The following is an 18,009-nucleotide window of genomic DNA, read 5'->3' on the forward strand; positions in this document are numbered from 1 at the left end:
AGGCAGCGTGAGACTTCTTTGAAAAATGTGCATCTGCCATTTTAACAGCGTCACCGTCTTTTCAGAAATATTGTTGTATCTGTTGAAATCAAATAATGATCAGGAATATTAAAGGATAAGTTCACCTAAAAATTAAATATGCACGTCAGATGAAGTTTCATAGTCCACAGAACATTTCTGGGGCTTCTCAGCAAAAACACTAATTTTACAAATAGTAGTTTTTTGTATCAGTCGACAGTAACCCACTGGAATTAGGGACTGGAGTCTATACAACACAAACACATTAAATTCCGTATATCTATGTTTCTTTCTTATTAACTGTAATACTTGCAGCTCTCATTCATATCCTCACCTAGGGCCACAGTTTACGATCATTCTGATCAGGAAATAATAGGCCAAGATATAAACTGGTTAATGAAAAGAATCATGCGGTTGTCTTTAAAAATGTTTAGTTACAAGTCACTTTGCAGGTTGCATTACTGCATCAGAGAAAAAGAGAAAAATACATAAAAAAAATATTTTAATGACAATCATATTAAATGAAAACTGATTTGGATGATCAGAAAAATACTAAATATCCAATTTTAAATCAGCCAGGCTGATAATCTTTTGACCAATAGTATAAAGTAGATGTACATACACATACATAAACTGTAAGTATAATATGACTTTTGATACTTATATACATGTGTGAGCAGAAAATGACTTGTGATAGTTGAGTGTGTTTAATATCAGATACATTGACTAGGATTTTTTCACTGTTTCACTTTTCCCAAAGTCATAGTTTAACATATCTTCACTTTCACTCAAGTTTGAATTTTGGGTACTTTACACAACACTGATACAGCTCCACCTGCACCATATATGGTCAAAGTGGAGTAGCTAAATCATTGTACATTATATTCAATAACCTCATTCGTACACGATTCATAAAAAAACTTCTCAATTACACTGGATCTGCTCCTGCTAGAGTGTTTGCTATGTGTTGGTATATCCATCTCTTCCTCAAATCATGTTCGGTAATGATATCCCAGCATGCACTGGGGAAGTAGGCTAGGCTACTTTAAAAGTGGCTACATAATCTGACCTGCATGTCTCTGGACTGTGGGAGGAAACAGGAACCTTTGACTAAAACAAAGACAAAGAGAAAAGAATTCTCTCTACTATATGTGGTTTTTATTCAACTCACAGTACATTCTACAGATGCACACGTGTTACATCACCTTAATACAACAGAGTCTTGTAATACCTCCTCTTAAAAATGATGAATTGGTCCTAAAAATATAAAGGAACAAATTTAAAGTCACCAAAACTGTACATTATTAAAAATTCACTTGACACCACATTTGGTTTTCATGTCTTTTTTTTTTTCTTTTTTGAAAAAACGTCTGTCCCTTTACGTGTAATAAGGAACGTCAAGGTTTTACTTCCTATCAATGGATTCGAGTTCAGTGTAAGAAACATGTTTAAATAAAACCCAGACCATGAGTCATCCTGTCGCCTTCGAAGCACACCAACTATGCCGCGCAAAACATTTTACATTGGCCCGTGTACAGCACAAAAATCAATAAAAGGAATGTTAGACTGAAAACAAGGCAGGAATGTGCCCAGTGCCTCGTTATCAGAGCTCAATAGCATTTCTAGTCTTTAAAATGGGAGGATTTTAGCCTCTCAAATCACCAGCTTTACATGTTTTTGCCTTGTTGGATGAGCTACAGAGGAACACAAGTATGAGTGTCATATTCAGCACAAATAATTTGCTCAATGATAGTCTTGAATCTCATCTTGGACTGATCTTATACCACAGGAGAGCAAAGCTTCAGTGAGCTGTGCGTTGCAGTAGCATCCTCTCAGTTGTCTACGGTCTGTGAGACAGATCAGGTGTAACTACGTGACTATTTACTCTGCACAAGATGGACAGTGATATCTAAGAGTCTAAGCCCAGACTGACTGACACTTAAAAAAAAATCCTCCAGTTTCAGAAACCAGTGTCTTTCACACAGCAGCAGAAGGTGGGTATGTGTGTGAAATTGTGTGCATGTTTGTGTGTTGGTGAACTGTGTGTGTGTGTGCGTGCAAGACTTTAAGTGGAGGTTATACAACGTCTACTTGTGACAGTCCAAAAAACAGATTCCTTTTAGCTTAACTGGCCTTTTCATAAATCGTCTAGACATCTCTATAAGGTAATCTGTACACATTCACTACAAGCTATTGCTATTAAATAATCCCAGCTATTGTAATCTTTATATATATTTATATATAGAATATATAATAAAAATATATTGAGCAAAAAAATTACTTCTCGGCATAAGACCACGTTACATTACGTTTCCAATGAACAGGTAAAAATGGCCCGAGCTCTGCGAAGAGTTTTGATCCATTTTGTCGTTGAGCGGTGCTAAGCAGGTCCAGTATGCAGCAGTTAAGGCTGCAGTAGTGTGATCAGTCCCTGACCTTCAGTATGAGTCCGAGAGTCAAAACACTCAGGGCCTGAGGCCGGGTCAGCGCCTCACAACAGGGCTTGACCAGAGGCCTTGCTACGACATGGGGCTTAGGAAAGGACGTGACAGGCGAACGCAAACAGGAGATGAGGTGCTGATGTGAGGATGAGGAGGAAGGAAAAGCGAAGAGTGAGAGACATGTTCAGACTCTCTGTGACGGGGGAATGAGTACAAGTTCAAGCCAGTTCAAATGTGGGCCTGGAAAAGATTCGGCCGGTAGAGGAAACAATAACAGACAAATAGCCAAAATCTATACATATATACCTATACATGACAGAATACACAAGCTGGAAGAACCTCCAGACAGTCTTAGCAGTAATGGAGAGAGAGTGACTGGGACGGTGACAGCACCAAACAGTAAAAAGCCCCACCATCACGGGGAACGCTGCAGGGCTCCTATTTGTCCTTATTTGAGTAAAACTCCGCCCAGCGGCTCTCAAAGAAGCGCCTCATGGCGTGTCCAGCTATCCCCACCTCCGACGTGTCCTCGTTGAACAGCTCACAGTTGTTGAAGACGAGATGAGCGTCGGCCGCAAACTCCTCACAGCTGCAGTACCTGAAGAAACAGGAGACAGATGTTTAAATGGTACCAGAGAGGAACATTCTGTTCTATGCGTTTGAAAGATGTCTGAAGAGCCTCCTCTGCAGCACAAAAGTAATCCCTCAAGTGGGGCATACGTTTTTCTTTTGGAAATGTTTAAGTACAGAACAATCAGCCAGCTGAGGGAGCAACAAACTCATGAGAAAACACACCAGGGAAAGTGCTGGAGGAAGAAAATGTTCCTTAATTTACCCAAGTCAATTTAAAAACACTCATCAGTGGAAAGTCAGAAACAGTAGGACCAACAATAAGGTTCCATAAACAAGAGCAATTACTTTTCCTGCCATGAGGGCTCGGCAATATATCTATATTATGCTGTACTCGTGATATGAGTCTAGATATCAACTTGGATTTTGGATATTGTTGAAGTTTAGTGTTGTCTATTCCTGTTTTTTTAGGCTGCATTACAGTAAAGTTACGTAATTTTCTTATTAGACTGTTTTTATTGTAATTAAAAGATTTCCTTTGGTATTTATACCAACATTACTAACACTACAATAATGTCACAACATCTGTATCGAGATAATTAGCCAAGAAAATTGTGATATTCTTCATCCTTATGATGTGCTTAACAGGAGATTTCAAAATACTGACACACATATTTTGTATTGAAACATTGACCAAATATATTGCAAGATTATTTTAAAGCCATGTCCCCCAGCCCTACCTGACACTTTAGATTACTCTGCTTACCTGTAGCCTTTGTGTATAATTGACCTTATCCCGAATTTCGGGACCTTTTAAAATAGTTTTTAATACGTAGATATAAGAGTGGTGTGTCTGATTACGAGAGCCTTTTCCATTTTTTGTTCTGTTCTCTCACATTGCTTTGTGACTGTGTGCAACATTTTTGACATAGCAATTTCGAAAATAATGTTTCCTAAGTTGACTTTTCTGTTATGTACATTTTACAACATTCATCCTGTATTAATCTCTTTTATTGTAGAGTCATTGTTTTTTTTCCTGTAAAGTGCAGTGTGAACCGTGCTTACCCTCCCTGTAGCAGTCGCTCTCTCATGGTGAGGAAGTCCATGGGGTTTTTGATGATGCGGCGGTAGCCTGGCACCAGTCGGGGGTTAACAGGTTCAAGGAATGGCCAGGCTTCGGCATGAGACTCCATCTCCATTAGAATGATCCTGGTAGGAAGTACAATGAATAAAATATGTCACCATGTAGATTTAAACTCCTGTTCCAAGTTAATACATTCATCCAGCATGTCAACACAGCAGCGAAGGCAGGACTCACTCGCAGAAGGTGAGGTCAGGCTGGTTGCGGGTTGTCATGCGACGACGTTTAGCGGCACTTCCTTCTCCAGGGGTACGAGTGGATGAAGAGGGGGCCGGGGTCTCCTTGTACCGTGTTGACATTCCCCCACTGCGTCGTGTTGTCATCTCATCTTCAGAGCTGTCGTCTTCATATCTTCTCTTCTTCATCCTGGTCCTCTTTTTGCATGCGCGTGGTGCAGTAGTTTCATTCTGTGAGACATAAGAAGATCAGGTTGATGTGCAACAAAACTAGCTGAGATTCAAAGGCAGCCAGGCTGTTTCTTTTGTGAGGACTCATAAGGATGGGCTCTGAACCTCGGCAATGCAGGCAGGACAAAACCAGTCTCCCTCTGGCACCTGGGTGATTTTGGGCCTCAGGCAGTACATGTGGCAGCCACGATCGCAGCTGTCACAAAGCAACAGGCAATCATCGTTGTCTCCCTTCCTGCAAACCTGGCAAGTCTGTGTAAAAAAGCGAAATAAATCATTAGTGTTAAAATTACGACAATTTTAACTTGGTTTGTGGAGAGTGCTCCCACATGATCAAGTTACTTACCACTTTAGTCACAGATCTCTCCCAAGCAATGGCCTTCTCCAGCTGAAGTAAACAGAGGCAGACCTGTGGAGCACTGCGGACGCGATCCAGAGCTTGTCGCCATGTTCGCATTCGAGACGTGATCTCACTTTCCAGACTAGGACAGAAGCAAATCAACGAAAGATTAACATATGAAACTAAACAAACCCATCCCCCACACTATGAAGAGAGGCCGGTTCTTCTCACCTGAAGACGTCAAACGGTTGCTCGTCTCCAGGCGTTGGGGTGAGAGGAGCGAGGCGCATCACTTCGGCTGGGTTCCACAGCGGCTCCTTCAGGTAGCGCCTCTCGATGTTACGCTCGAGATTGGCCAAGCGCAGCACAGCCAAGTCCACCGGGTGTGTAGCAATACGCGGCAGCCCGGACCACTCCTTTTTAGTTCGCACAATCCAGTCGTCATGTGGGTCGGCGTCGTGCTCGTAATACTGGAGGTCATCACGTGTGGAGTCTGGATCTGGGATTGTGTAGGCCTTAAAACAGGAGTGAGACAGGGAGAATTTAAGTATCAGTGAGGGAGATAACCAAACAAGAGTTATGAGTTATTTTTATCCTTAGAAAAAATCTTTTTATCAAGTGTTTTAATGGTTACCTGAAATTCTACTATTGGCGTCTCTGTGTTACTTTCAGCATCGTTCACTACGCCTTGGGGAAGTGCCTTGATGAATGACAATGTACACATTAAATTAGTTTTTGGTAAGTTTTCATATTTTGTCAATAGGAAGCACACGCAGTAGAGAAATGGGGAAGGACATGACAAAAAAGGTCTCTGGCTAAGCATTTTTGCAACCACTTCATACTTGTTGCTGCCAAAGTTTGCTAAATTCCAGTCTGAATGTATCTTTGCTGATCTTGTTTCTTTAGATTACGAAGCATAATTTATCATTTTTCTGTAGTTTTAAAATACATTATTAGATTAATCAGATGATGTTTAATAGTGAAACAGAAAAAATTAGGTGCTCACTCACCTTGAGATGGAGGTCTGCGGCAATTACCCGCTGCTCCAGGTCCTCCACCCACTGTAGGGCGCTGATGTCAGTCTCCATTGTCCTTTCCTGCACTTGCCAGGGTTCCTGCAGAGCCTCCATTAGCACATCCTTCTCCTCTACCTTCAACTCAAACAAACGATCTAGGCAGAAAAAAAAAACAAACAGTTTAAGTTGTAAGGAGAACGCAGGACAACAGGGGGAACAAACAGAAGTAAAAAGATGGTGCACGAAATGCTGAGGAACAAATGACCACTAACACAAGACTCACCATCTATAGGTTTGGTGCACATCTCAGCTAAGCTCTCCATGTGTTTGGCCAGATGCTTATGGAGCACCTTCTCCCTGACGCCCCTTGGATGGAGGGCCTGTAAGGTGTGATACAGTTCCTCTGGATCCTTGATCCACCACCAGCCACGTACCATGGCTGAAAAAGAAAAAGTTTTGCACACAATAGATTAATAATAGGAAAAACACAGACTGACATGATGTTTTTCTGTTATTTTTGAACATTAACTATCAGCAATCAACAAATACATCCAAAATGAGGGATGTGTTGTTCTGTCTAGCTCAAAATCACAACATCCCTTTTAACCTGATACTACTTACATGCTGGGATGGGCTTGACCACCAATTGTGTGAAGTACTGCTGCTCGAGCTCTTGGAACACAGAGTTGGGAGGTCGCCCTCGGCGCTTTGCTGCAGCTCCTCTCGGCCCTCTGCGGGCAGGACTACTGCCTCTGCTACCTCTCCTTCGCCTGCGGCCTGGCCTGCCAGGGGTAGCTGGAGCAGGTGTGGCAATAGGAATGGAAGCTGGAAGAAGCTGGGGGGTTGCTGGTGGGGCACAACCAGGAACAGCAGCAGAAGAGGGAATGTCCTGTGTTGGTGCTGCAGTCAGAGAATCAGCAGGAGCCACAGCAGGCATGAGCGGGTCCGGCTGAGGTGGGAAGAGATTATATTATTTAAGTACCACACAGAAGATCAGTTACTACAGCATATTTCAATGTATTTGTAGTTATGATTGAGATGTCAAACCTGCAGGAGTGGAGCAGTGAGTGCGGGCAGGGCACTCGATATCTGAGGGAGGAGTTTCGGGGATGAGCCCGGTGAGTTGGGTATCTGGGGCTCGGTCAGAGAGTTATCATCACACGGTTGTTTGGGGAGCAGGTTGAACCACTGCCCCTGTTTCTCTGCCATCTCCTTCACACTCTCCTCTGGTCGGTTACCCTCTGGAGCGTCTCCGGCTGCTGAGCACGTGCCGTTGGTCACCGCTTCCTGCGACTGGCTGAGCCAGCTCTGGAAAGCTGCCTGTGTGAGGTCTTGTGAGCCGCTGTTGGGTGATCCTGGCCCATCTTCTCCCCCAGACCTCACGCTACTTCGACGGCGGCGGCGAATCTTTGCTGTGCGGAGGTGAAGCTCCACTTCTGGTTTGATTTTTCTTGGCCGTCCTCGTCCTCTCGGTCGGCTCATGAGGGATGCGGTGCCAGGGAGGGGGTCGTCCTCTGGAGAGAAGGTCTGGGGCTGGGTGGGGGTAGCAGAGGAAGGAGAGGAAGGTAGAGTAGGAGGTGGGGTTGTAGGCATTGGGATCTCCTCAACTTTAGGCTCCTTTTTGAGGAAGTGGACAGGAACCTCAGCGACAAGGACATCTCCAGAGGCTGCATGACAGAAATGTGGGCAAAGTTTAGTTGAAGACAGACATGTAAAATGTCTGTAGAGGCGTAAAATGTGAAAGATGCCACTTATGTTAAAATTCATTCTCAGACTCACTCAAAAGCTCTTCTGGCCCCTCGACCAGAATTCCTCCAAGATGAGGTAGCGCCAAGTATCTGCGGCGGTAACGGTCCTGGCCCAGTAATGTGGCCCGCATGGAATGAGACGACTGTAGCAGCTTTTTGCGGAAAAATGCTTGCCGCTGTGGAGAGCCAAAAGCGGAGGAATTGTTAATATGAAGCAACATATACATATAAAAGCATCTGCATCTGTGTAGCATCAGGCTTACCTTGGTTAGCTTATCTATCTGCCTTTCAAGCTCTGGAATGCTGGCATTAGTAGGGCTCTCACTCTGTCACAGAAAAGATCAAAATTCAATGTAGGAATGATCCACTTATAACACTCAAGGCACACTAGAGCAGATACGTACATCGCTGAGTTTGGGTTCTTCTTTGCGTGCTCGGCGGTTGCCTCGCTCTACAATCAGGCCGCTCTCCTCCATACTGAGGTTCTCTTCCTCAGCCACTCTAGCACTGCGCCTCCTCTCCTCAAAACACAGTTCCTCCTCTGAGCGACCAGTACGGCGCGCTAGTGCCGCCTTCAGTCTGCAAGGGAGAAAACAATGAGGATCAACATACTGTTTAGCTCTGTGCTTTAAATGGAGTGATCTGTGAATGATTCCTTATCAGAAGAGAGAAAACCATGATCTTACTTGCGCAACTTCCCCTCAATTATCCACTTGTTCTTTCTGTAAGTTGCCATGTTCTCTAGTGTGTTGTCAATGTCACTGAAATATAAAACAGAAACATTAATAAAGAATCAGATTCAAGAGAAACCTACAGAATACATACTGAGCTCTTTTTTTTTACCTTGTAACAATGTTGCTACTGCTGAGCTCATCCACCAGGAAACCCAAGATCGCTGCCTTGTTGTCAGGAGGCAGGGCATGAAATGGTTTAGTCCTCATCATGTTGCACACTTCTGCATCATAACCGTGAGATTCCAAGAAGATGCGAAGTACTTCTGAGACGGTGCCGCGGGTCAGCTCCAACTCAACCAGCTTATCCCCAAGGATCTTAACGGACTGATAGGGAGAAGAAAAAAATTTAGATTTAAACCATTCCAACCCATTCATGATCAGGAGCTGTATTTATGGAGAAAGTGCTCAAATGTGTCACACACCTGATAGTAAGATGACAGGCCTGGATCATGGAGTGCAACCTCCACCAGCTTTATCAGAAGGTCCTGGACCTCTCCTTGGCCGTCACCCAGCCCTAAGAGGCCCTCCTGCAGGGTAGCAAGGCTGGGGATGTCCTTGGGTATGTTGAGACCAATCACCTTTCCATAGCCATGAAGAAATTCAACCACAGCCAGGCAGTGCGCAAAAGCTGTGCCAGAAAGAACCACACCAGGGATACGGGACAGCTCTGGTAGAGGCTGATGGAGACAAAGTTCAAATGTCAGAATAACCTTAAAAAAAAAAAAAAAAAAAAAAAAAAAAAACTGCAATCACAGTGCTGAACAAACTGAGTGTCAATTAGAGAACTCACTTTGTGATCAGTGAGACACATGTCCTCTGTGGGCTTCTTTAGTTCTTCTGCGATCAGCTGCTGCCTCTTGCGCTCCTCCAGACGTCTCTGGGCCTGCGCTCTCCTCTCTGCCGCCCTCTTAGCTGCCAGAGCGGCCCGAGCTGCCGCCTCCGCCTCCGCTTGAGCTTTAGCCAGAGCCTTGGCTTTACTCCGAGCACCAAGCACCCTCTTTCCCTGTGCTATCCTCTCCTCATCAGTCTGCTGTACTGGTGGAGGAACCACAACCTTGACCGATCTCCTGCGGCCAGGCTTCTTGGGCTCTGCAGCAGCGCCTGATGCTGGCTGTGTGACCTGTGGGGCCGTTGGGTCGGTTGGTTCAGCCTTCAGCTCCAGTAATTTGGCATCTTGCTCAAGCTGAGCCCACAAAGGAAAGCAAGAAGAGGAAGAGGTTAGGAAGAGATTGTGCTGAGGAAAATACTGATAAATCATTTTTTATGGAGTGTTTGTCTTGGCTTACCTTGGCTCTCCTTTTCTCCGCTTTCATCTTCTTAATCTTCGTGTCCTCCCTTCTCTTCATTCTTGCCTAAATAATAATAATAAACATCAGCAACAAAATCAGAAGAGGCTGTCAACAGCCAAACAGCTCAACAATTATTTACAATGAAAAAATGTACATTATAAACTGACCGACTGACATACCTTTCTCTTCATTTTCTTTTTGATTTTTGCAAGTTTCTCCTTTTCCTCCTCAGTGAGAGCTTCTATTAAAAAGAAAAAAAATTAAACAAACATTAGCTCAAGCTACATGTGCCAAACATCATCTGGTCTTAAGACTCTGTATGCCAAGTCGCTCCAGTCTACACCCACTCACCCTTAGCCTCAAGTCGCTTCAAAAGCTTGGCGTCAACTTTGCTAAGGAGGTCAATCATCTTGGGTTTGGGAGGTCTTCCAGGACGGCGAGCCGGCGCTCCCCTCACACCCCGAGCCCTGCGGGGTTTCTCTTTATCAGGGTTTGGAGGTCGACCTCGTCTGCCAGTGATGGCCATGATCATTGATGGAACCTCCTCGTTGGCCAAGAGCACCCACTTCATACCCTGCAACATATTGTGGAAAATGATCAGTCCCCAAAATGTCTCCTACAGATTTCATTTTTTTTATCCAAATCCTTGACTGTGAATACAAAAATGAAGTGAGCAGTAGACAGAAAAAGATAATATACAGACCTCAGGACTTTCTCTTTCTTCATAAAAATCTCCAACAGGCATGCGTGGGCTGAAGCTGAAGTGTTCTCTGGTGACCACGCTGTCTGAGTGTTTCTTCAAGTACTGGATGAAACAACAAGAAAAAGAAATTCATAGTCAACGTTTGGACATCATTAGATATTCACTGTCATATGTGCCTTGAAATGTTTTTATTCTAACTTCAACATCTTTTATTGTTTTGTTTTGTAAAAGTAAAATGCACCTTGATTATTTCTGGGAACTGCTTCATCCTCCTTCCACAGGGTGTGTAATACCAGGTTTCGCCCTTCATGCGGTTCTCCATTTTCCTTACACGAATCTCCCTCCTCCATCTACAGTGAAGAGAATTCATAATTACATTCCTGTCGCACAGCTACCTTTTAGACACAGGAGGGTGGCAAAATAACTAGAAATTGAGTTATAATATATGAAAACCTTTCAAAGTGAAATAAAAGCACTCAAATAGTAAACACCAATGATCCAAATAAAATTAGTTGAATGATCAACTAATGAAGACAAAAAAATGACCTCATTACCATTTTTATCAACAACTGGCCAAACAAAATCCAACCCATATCGAGGCTACTAAATGGCTAAATAATGGCTACGGTAATATAAGTGTGCATAGAATCTCTTTTTGTATTTTTTAAAATCACAAAATTTACTTTTAATTTTAATCAAATATGTTTTCTCATACAAGTATTTTTTGATATATCTGTTAAGCGAGTATTTGTGCCCATGTCTGATTGTAGATTACATTTTCAATCAGTTAAATTCTCAACAGCAATTAAAGGATTAGTTGATTTTGGGAAAAAAATTACTCAACTGACCATAAACTAAAATTTTGGGTTTATCTGATATCTCAGCTTGCACAAAACTTGCTTGATAAATGTTTGAATGTCTTCAGCCAATAGTGATTGTGGTCTATAGTGTTATAGCATAGATAGTCTTCTGTAAACAAGCAATGTGCAATACTGATGTGATTAACAAAAACCCCACAAGGGAACATTACCCATGCTGCAGTGGGAACTGGACCTGCTCCTCAGTCGCAACCCTCCGTCTGTTTGATTCACCTGTTTGTGAAAATTTGCACAAATGCGTTATTAAACTGGGATAAAACATCTCAACCAAACGCCATGACACAACGTCTGAAAACTCTTCTTTATTACCTGCAGTGGAGTCATCATCATCATTTTCATCAACATCATCAGCAGTTTTGTTGGCACCTTGGTTTGGTGTTTTTGCAGTTCCTTCTTGTTGTTTCTTCGTCCTTCTCGCCTTCTTGGGCTTTGGGGTATCAATAGATGAAGCATTGGCCAGAACAGCTTCAATTGTGGCTGTGATAGAATCGACCTCTCCTGTCGCTGGCCCAGCCTCTCCACCGGCATCTGATGTTTCTTGAACATCCTCCTTCACAGGCTTCTTCCTCTTCCTACCCTTGGTTACCTCCTCTTTATTGCCTCCCTCTTCATTGGTCTTCTCCACTTTAGGGGTTCGTGCCCGAGGCTTCCGCTGGCTCCCCTCAGGAGCTTAAAAATGAATGGGAAAAGACAAAACAAGTGTTGAATACAATCTAACATTTTTAAAATAAACATTCTGTTGAAATCATAATGTTGAATACCTGGAGATTTCGTCCATATTGCCTTTGGAGTTCGAGGTTTGCGTGGTTTCCCTGGGGTTTTCAGATGCCCTCCGATAGCTGACACAGTCTGATCAGTCACTGGCTGGAGTGGGTGTACAGCAGGGCCCTCTGCTGGGGTACTGAAGGCGATGAAGTTCTCATCTCTCATCTTGAAACTCGGGGGAGTCATCGTCTCACTAACAGTGGTCTTGATGCTAATGCGTCCAGCAGAGTCTGGTGCATCATGTCCTGTCTGCTCCCACTCTGCCTCCGGTCCTGAGAAGAAACAACATTAAATGGCAAAAATCAGAATGATAGGATAAGGACATAAAAATCTGTATTCTCCATTTTAAATGAAAGCAATGTCCAAAGAAAATTAATTCATGTGATGTTAGTCCCCATGATTGTGAACTTTAAGGATTTACCTTGACGACCTGGCTGAGATGGCACATATAAGCGCGAGTCAGACACATCGCTTGGGTCATCCATCTGAGAGGTGTTGTTAAGAGAAGACTCCAGCATGGATTTTCCTGTGATCTGGGAGCCGTCCTTGGTCTCTTCTGCCTCAGATGTTTCCCCTTCCCTGGTGGAGTCCAATGTCTCATCTCTGGAGTCTTCCACGGAGAAGCTGCTGTCTTTAGTGGTGTCAAAGGCAGTCGAGGTGTCCCCTTCTGCAAAGGAAGTGTCTTTTCTCAGGGGAAAGCTACTATCATGGTGTCTGGAGTCATCTACGCGTGAGCTTTCATCATCTGCAAGAGACGACTTATCCATGAAAGAGCTGGCCTTGATTCTAGAGGGCGTGTCGAATAGTGAAGAGTCATCAAAAATGTCTTCATCGGTCAGATCCTCTACCTTCGTGCTGTGCAGATGTGAAGACTTTCTGAGTGGAGCCTGCTCCTCTGACTCACAGAGGACACCGCTTTGACGCTTCTCAGAATCTGTCTGTTTATTCTTGGACTTGGACTGATCAGGAGCAACTGTGGTCTGCAAGGGTTTGTAAGGAAGATCGCTGAGGATTTCTGACTCATTTGTCTCAGTAGCTTCCAGCTTCTGTGGTGTCCTTCTCGTGCCTGAATCAAGCTGAGGGAAGTGTTCTTCTGGTTTCCCATTTCTTTCTTTAGCTTTCCTATCCTCACTGTGACCATGGTGCTCTGGCTTGGGAGACGCCTGCTTCAGCGCCTGAGAAGGAGTGGTGTTGGGAGAATAATGCTCAGAGTCTGAACTTTGGACCACTCCAGAAGACGTACCCATTGCAGGAGGCACAGACACCAAGGCAGGAGGGGCGGACACGGGTGCAGTCCTGGAGGCTTGAGTGGTTAGAAGAGGTAGGGTGGACAGAGGTCGGACTGTAGGACTTTCATGGGCTGCTGGGGAAGGTGGGCTTGCTGCTCCAGGTAGTAATGATGCTGCAGAGGCAGCAGAAAGACCAGAGTTAGCAGCTAGAGGAGTGTACATCTGATGCTGGGTTGCGGGTGCTGGGTCATGAGGTTTACCGCCAACAGAAGGAGATGTTGACACAGACATGGGAGATGCAGATGTTGATAAGCATGAGCCAGTTGGTGCTGAGGTTGAAGACATAAGAGGTGGAGCCACACCAGCAGATGAGGACTTTGCACCCACTGATAAGAAGTCAGACATTAGTTTTGGGGGTCCTGGCTTTTCATGCTGGGCTCCGGATGTCACCAGAGGTGTCCTGGACCCTTGAACCATCTGCTGAAGAGATGAGATGGCTGCAGACGCAGAGTAAGAGGAAGTGGACACCAGGGCAGGAGGAGAAAGTGTTGTGGGAGGCAGTGAAGACTTGGTTGGATGAGACTCAAATGAAGGTGAAAGGACTGGAGGGACTGAAGAAATTGGTCTGGACAAACCATCAGTCGAAGAAAGAGGTGTAGACAATTTTGGAGGTGAGGCAGGCAGGGAGGAGCAAGAGGCCCCTACAGACAGATGCTTGGATCCAACAGGGGACATCTCTCGCCTGAAGCCTTGCATCATTCGAGGTGGTGAGGAAAGTCTGGGAGGAGCAGCTGGAGATGGAGCAGAGGACACATTGGGAGGTGTTGAGGTTTGTGGCAGAGCAGACTCTATGTCAGGAGATGACACTACAGGGGGCCGAGGGGCAGATGTGGGAGACTCAGAGACAGCAGTAGCTGAAACCCGAGGACGCGTTGAGTCCTTGTTTAGAGACGTTGACACTGCTGCAGGAGATGCAGATGCAGAGAGCTTAGACGACGCAAACTGCGGAGGTGTATTCATTTCTGGACGTTGAGCTGCTGGCTGTTCAGAATGCGGACGATAATCACTCGAAGGTCCCACAGGTTTGGGTTGGAAACTGTCAGTTTTTGGCAGCCTCTGGGCAGCAGATGCCCTTTCCATGCCATTATAGCTTGAGTCTGTCTCCTTGACAGCTTCTCTTGCGTGTCCTGAAAGGGAAGACAATAAAAGAGTTAATAACAAGGAAAGTTTTTTTTTTTTTTTTTGCAGAATAAAGCGTTTTTATGATGAATTCAAAGTGAGTTGTTTTACTGACGAATCCAATCTTCAAACTGATACATTTTGATACTGTTATCATGAAGAGACAAAAGACATTTCAAGCACTTTAGTAAGTGATTCATCACAGCCTCACTGACAGACAGTTCAGACAGCTTTACCTAATCGAGCAGTGCCCCCTGTTGGTTGAATCTTGGCACTGTGCAAACACTGTGCACCAGCAGTGAGACTGAATCTTTATAAGACATTAATGTGCAAGAAATAGCCAGCAGGACTTACTTTTTCTATGATTATTTTTTTAAATTTAAGGATTTGTCTACAAATAGAGTTTAAAGTGTACATCTTAATTTCCCAAACCTATTTAAATGTTCTGCTTTTGTCTGACCAAAAGTGCAAAACACACAGTTAACTACCATGTCAGACGAAATAAATAATAAAATAATAATAGTAATAATTAACAAAGAAAAAGTAGTTATCAAAATGGTCAGTGATTAGCTGTTTAACCTAAACAATAACAATACAAATTTTATGAAGGGTGCCCTGGCCACCGTAATGCAATCAGGGAGTGTCATGTCAAAATAAGATCAGCAGCTGGAATGGTTAGGTCAAGTATGACCAAAGAGGAAGAGGACTGTTTCATTATTTGCACATGTCTGAACTGGTAGCATTAAATGAGGAAATGTAAAGTAGAGCACAGATTAAATCATGGGGAAATAAAACTTAATCAATGACCAGAATTACAGTATTACAGTAGTCAAAATGTAGAGCCAACACATTCCAATCACAACTGGAGGACCAAAGTGAAGGACAGAATAAAATGAGCCAAAAAAAGCTTCACAAAAAATCTGTTGAGTAGTCACCTTGAATGGCAGTAGGTATTCCCACATTGATAGCATGGGGGCTCCGTTCCCTGCTGTGGTCCTTGGGTGATCCACTCTCCTGCACGGTCGACGGTGACATCATTGTTGCTGAGGACATCCCCACAGGGAGAGGGCTCCCCGTGGACCCTCTGCCTAAATTGTGATGCTGTGGGCTGCCCCGTGGAGGAGTAAAATTCTGAGCAGCTGGGGGCATCATCTGAGCCTGGCCTTGGGCCTGAGACTGCTGTGGTGGCGGCTGCTGCTGTTGCTGCTGGGGAGACGGCAGGGACGGGTGCTGGGGCTGATGCTGGTAGTAGGGCATCCCATTGGGCATCATACCATAATGCTGTGGTTGTTGCTGGTGCTGCTGGTGGTGCTGCTGCGGTGGGTGACGATGGGATTGGAGGTGCTGCTGTGATGGTTGATGCGATGGTGGCTGTAAGGACTGCTGCTGGTGATGCTGTGACGGTGTAATCCCAGGATGTGCCTGACTCTGGTAGGTCCCGTACATACTGTGGGAGTTATAACTTATCTGCTGTGGGCCAGGGTTACTCCTGTTCCAGTACTGACTCCCGCTAAGAGGCATGTTCGCCGGGCCTGCCACAGGGGGCTGGTGAGAACTTTCAATACCCCCGTTCAACTGGTACTGTCCGTGACCCTGGAAGTGGTGCTGTGACTGAGGCTGCACCATCCCAGGTGCCGGCTGCTTCTGGTGCATCCCGTGCCCAGGAGAAGCACCCATGCCTGGGCCATATTGAGGGTGCCCTCCCCACAAGTAGTCATAGCCCATGCTGCTCTGGTGGTGGTTGCTCATGTGTGGGTAAGGAGCTGTTGGTGGGTGGGAACCAGGCACAGCGGACCCGAGTACAGTAGTGACGCCATTCACATTCATTTCGCCATTCATATCTGCCGGACACGAGAACAACAGTCAAGTTAAAGAGACAGAAATAGAGAATCAGTAAGTTCTATAAAAGTACACAGAGCTAAAAAAAAAAAAAAAAAAAAAAAGTACTCACTCTTCCCCTGCTGAGGAAAACTCATGGAGGACCCGTTAGTATAAAGAGAATCCCCTGAGGAGAGTTTCAGTCCTGAGTTTGCTGAGGAGTGGGTGTAGTTGAAATGATTATTTGACTCCATCTGAAAACAAAAGAAGAACACAAATGTGTAAATACACAAATCTGAGTTCTAATAACCGATCAAATGTAAAGCGGTGAGGCAACCGCTCAACAAGGCCAAGATGCATGCTCGCTGTATGCATCATGCTGTGAATCACCGATTTATTTATTTAATTCATTATCATTTATTTTCCGTGCAGTTATGAGACGCTACGTAATACGCACATTTTCCTCTCAAAAAATGTCAATCCTGAATTATTTTGGCAAACCGCCGCTTGTGACAGCACCGATCCGATTCCAACAACAACCGTTAAAATGTCGCAGCCAAGCGACGGCAGATGCCAGGCCCGAGCGAGCCGTAATGGACAATCGGCATATTACGATAGGAGCTCATCATTACCGCTGATGAGGCGCTGCTAACATGAGCACATCCTCCTCAATCTGCCATGATAAATGTACGGCCCAGGCAGCCATAGCCACACCAACATTACCCAAGACCCGGCGGCCTCGGCCAACTAACAATGGAAGGATTAACTTAGCGAAAATATTTTACAGTCACTCCGAGGCCCGAAGGACTGCTAACACACCACTCGCTGTTTAGCACGTCCACACGCTAGTAATACAAAAGTAGCCCTCTATGGATACTTCATTAATTCAACAAGGCCGTTGCAAAAGCAAGCGCCGCGCTAGCTGAGCCGCGCTAGCTGTGTTCTTAAACGAACAATTCACTTTAAAGCGCCGCTAGTCAGCTGTGCTAACAACTGATACTGTTAGCTGGGTATGAATTCAACCAATGAACACCTTGTACAAACCTTTTACTTTAGTGTAAAACACCGGACAAATAGATTCCCCGCTCCAGTTCCAAGGTTATTTAGCTAAATCATCACAATAGAAACAAGCTAACGCACGCTAGCTAGATAGCTAGCCGATAGCATCCTTAACGTTTACCCGGAATACGCCACTTAAGCAGCGATGTTAGCTAACAGCCAGGTAGCAGGTACCACAACCACGCTGGTCTGGATCCATGGTGCCCATCAGCGGTAGAGATCAACGCGGATGAAAATAAATATCAGCCGGTTTGTTGTTAATGAATAACGATATCCCACTCAGCCTCGCTTGTTAACAGATGGAGGCGTGCTCCCCTTTTGTTCACGGGCTAACGTAAGCTAGCAGTCAGATGAAGTTACATTGTTTACGCTGCACGCACACAGACATTTTTTTGCAGAGCATCATCTTCCCACACTGCCACCATCAAAAGTTTCGCTGATATTTACAGTGAAAGCTATCCAACCTTTCAGTCCTTGGATTTCGAAGGCGCAGATGCCTCTAACCCTTCGTCTAAACGGGTGTGCGGGTGAAGATGGCACAGCGGTAAATAATAAACAACTATTCCCTAACCTTTGGGTTTTAAATTAGCAAACATGGCTGGTGTGGTCCAGTGCAGCCATGATCACAGTCAGAACAGAGCGAACAGTTGCAGTGTGAACGTCCCAACGGTAAG

General features: G+C 44.7%; 1 protein-coding gene across 5 annotated transcripts; it reads right to left on the minus strand.

Moving 5' to 3' along the window:
• Window positions 1–1,154: 1,154 nt before the first annotated feature.
• On the minus strand, window positions 1,155–18,009 carry baz2a (bromodomain adjacent to zinc finger domain, 2A). 5 transcript variants are annotated; one of them, XM_030422239.1, is made up of 30 exons: window positions 17,800–17,991; window positions 16,410–16,530; window positions 15,394–16,299; window positions 12,472–14,466; window positions 12,047–12,322; window positions 11,595–11,954; window positions 11,438–11,498; window positions 10,649–10,757; window positions 10,408–10,509; window positions 10,056–10,278; window positions 9,884–9,945; window positions 9,702–9,767; window positions 9,206–9,598; window positions 8,838–9,092; window positions 8,525–8,739; window positions 8,368–8,442; window positions 8,086–8,260; window positions 7,945–8,007; window positions 7,713–7,857; window positions 6,981–7,600; window positions 6,555–6,882; window positions 6,217–6,372; window positions 5,928–6,088; window positions 5,552–5,617; window positions 5,149–5,432; window positions 4,924–5,059; window positions 4,683–4,829; window positions 4,348–4,577; window positions 4,095–4,238; window positions 1,155–3,057 (listed from the first exon to the last, which is right to left on the minus strand). In XM_030422239.1, exons 2-30 carry the CDS (start codon window positions 16,528–16,530, stop codon window positions 2,898–2,900), a joined length of 8,034 nt encoding a protein of 2,677 aa, XP_030278099.1. In that variant the 5' UTR covers window positions 17,800–17,991; the 3' UTR covers window positions 1,155–2,897. The 5 variants fall into 5 exon arrangements, with proteins under 5 accessions (XP_030278099.1, XP_030278098.1, XP_030278102.1 ...); XM_030422238.1 differs by having other exon boundaries at window positions 2,658–3,057; window positions 17,907–18,009; XM_030422242.1 differs by lacking the exon at window positions 17,800–17,991 and adding an exon at window positions 17,457–17,734 and having other exon boundaries at window positions 2,658–3,057.

The sequence above is a fragment of the Sparus aurata genome, chromosome 7 (genome assembly GCF_900880675.1).
Source record: "Sparus aurata chromosome 7, fSpaAur1.1, whole genome shotgun sequence".
Taxonomy (NCBI): domain Eukaryota; kingdom Metazoa; phylum Chordata; class Actinopteri; order Spariformes; family Sparidae; genus Sparus; species Sparus aurata.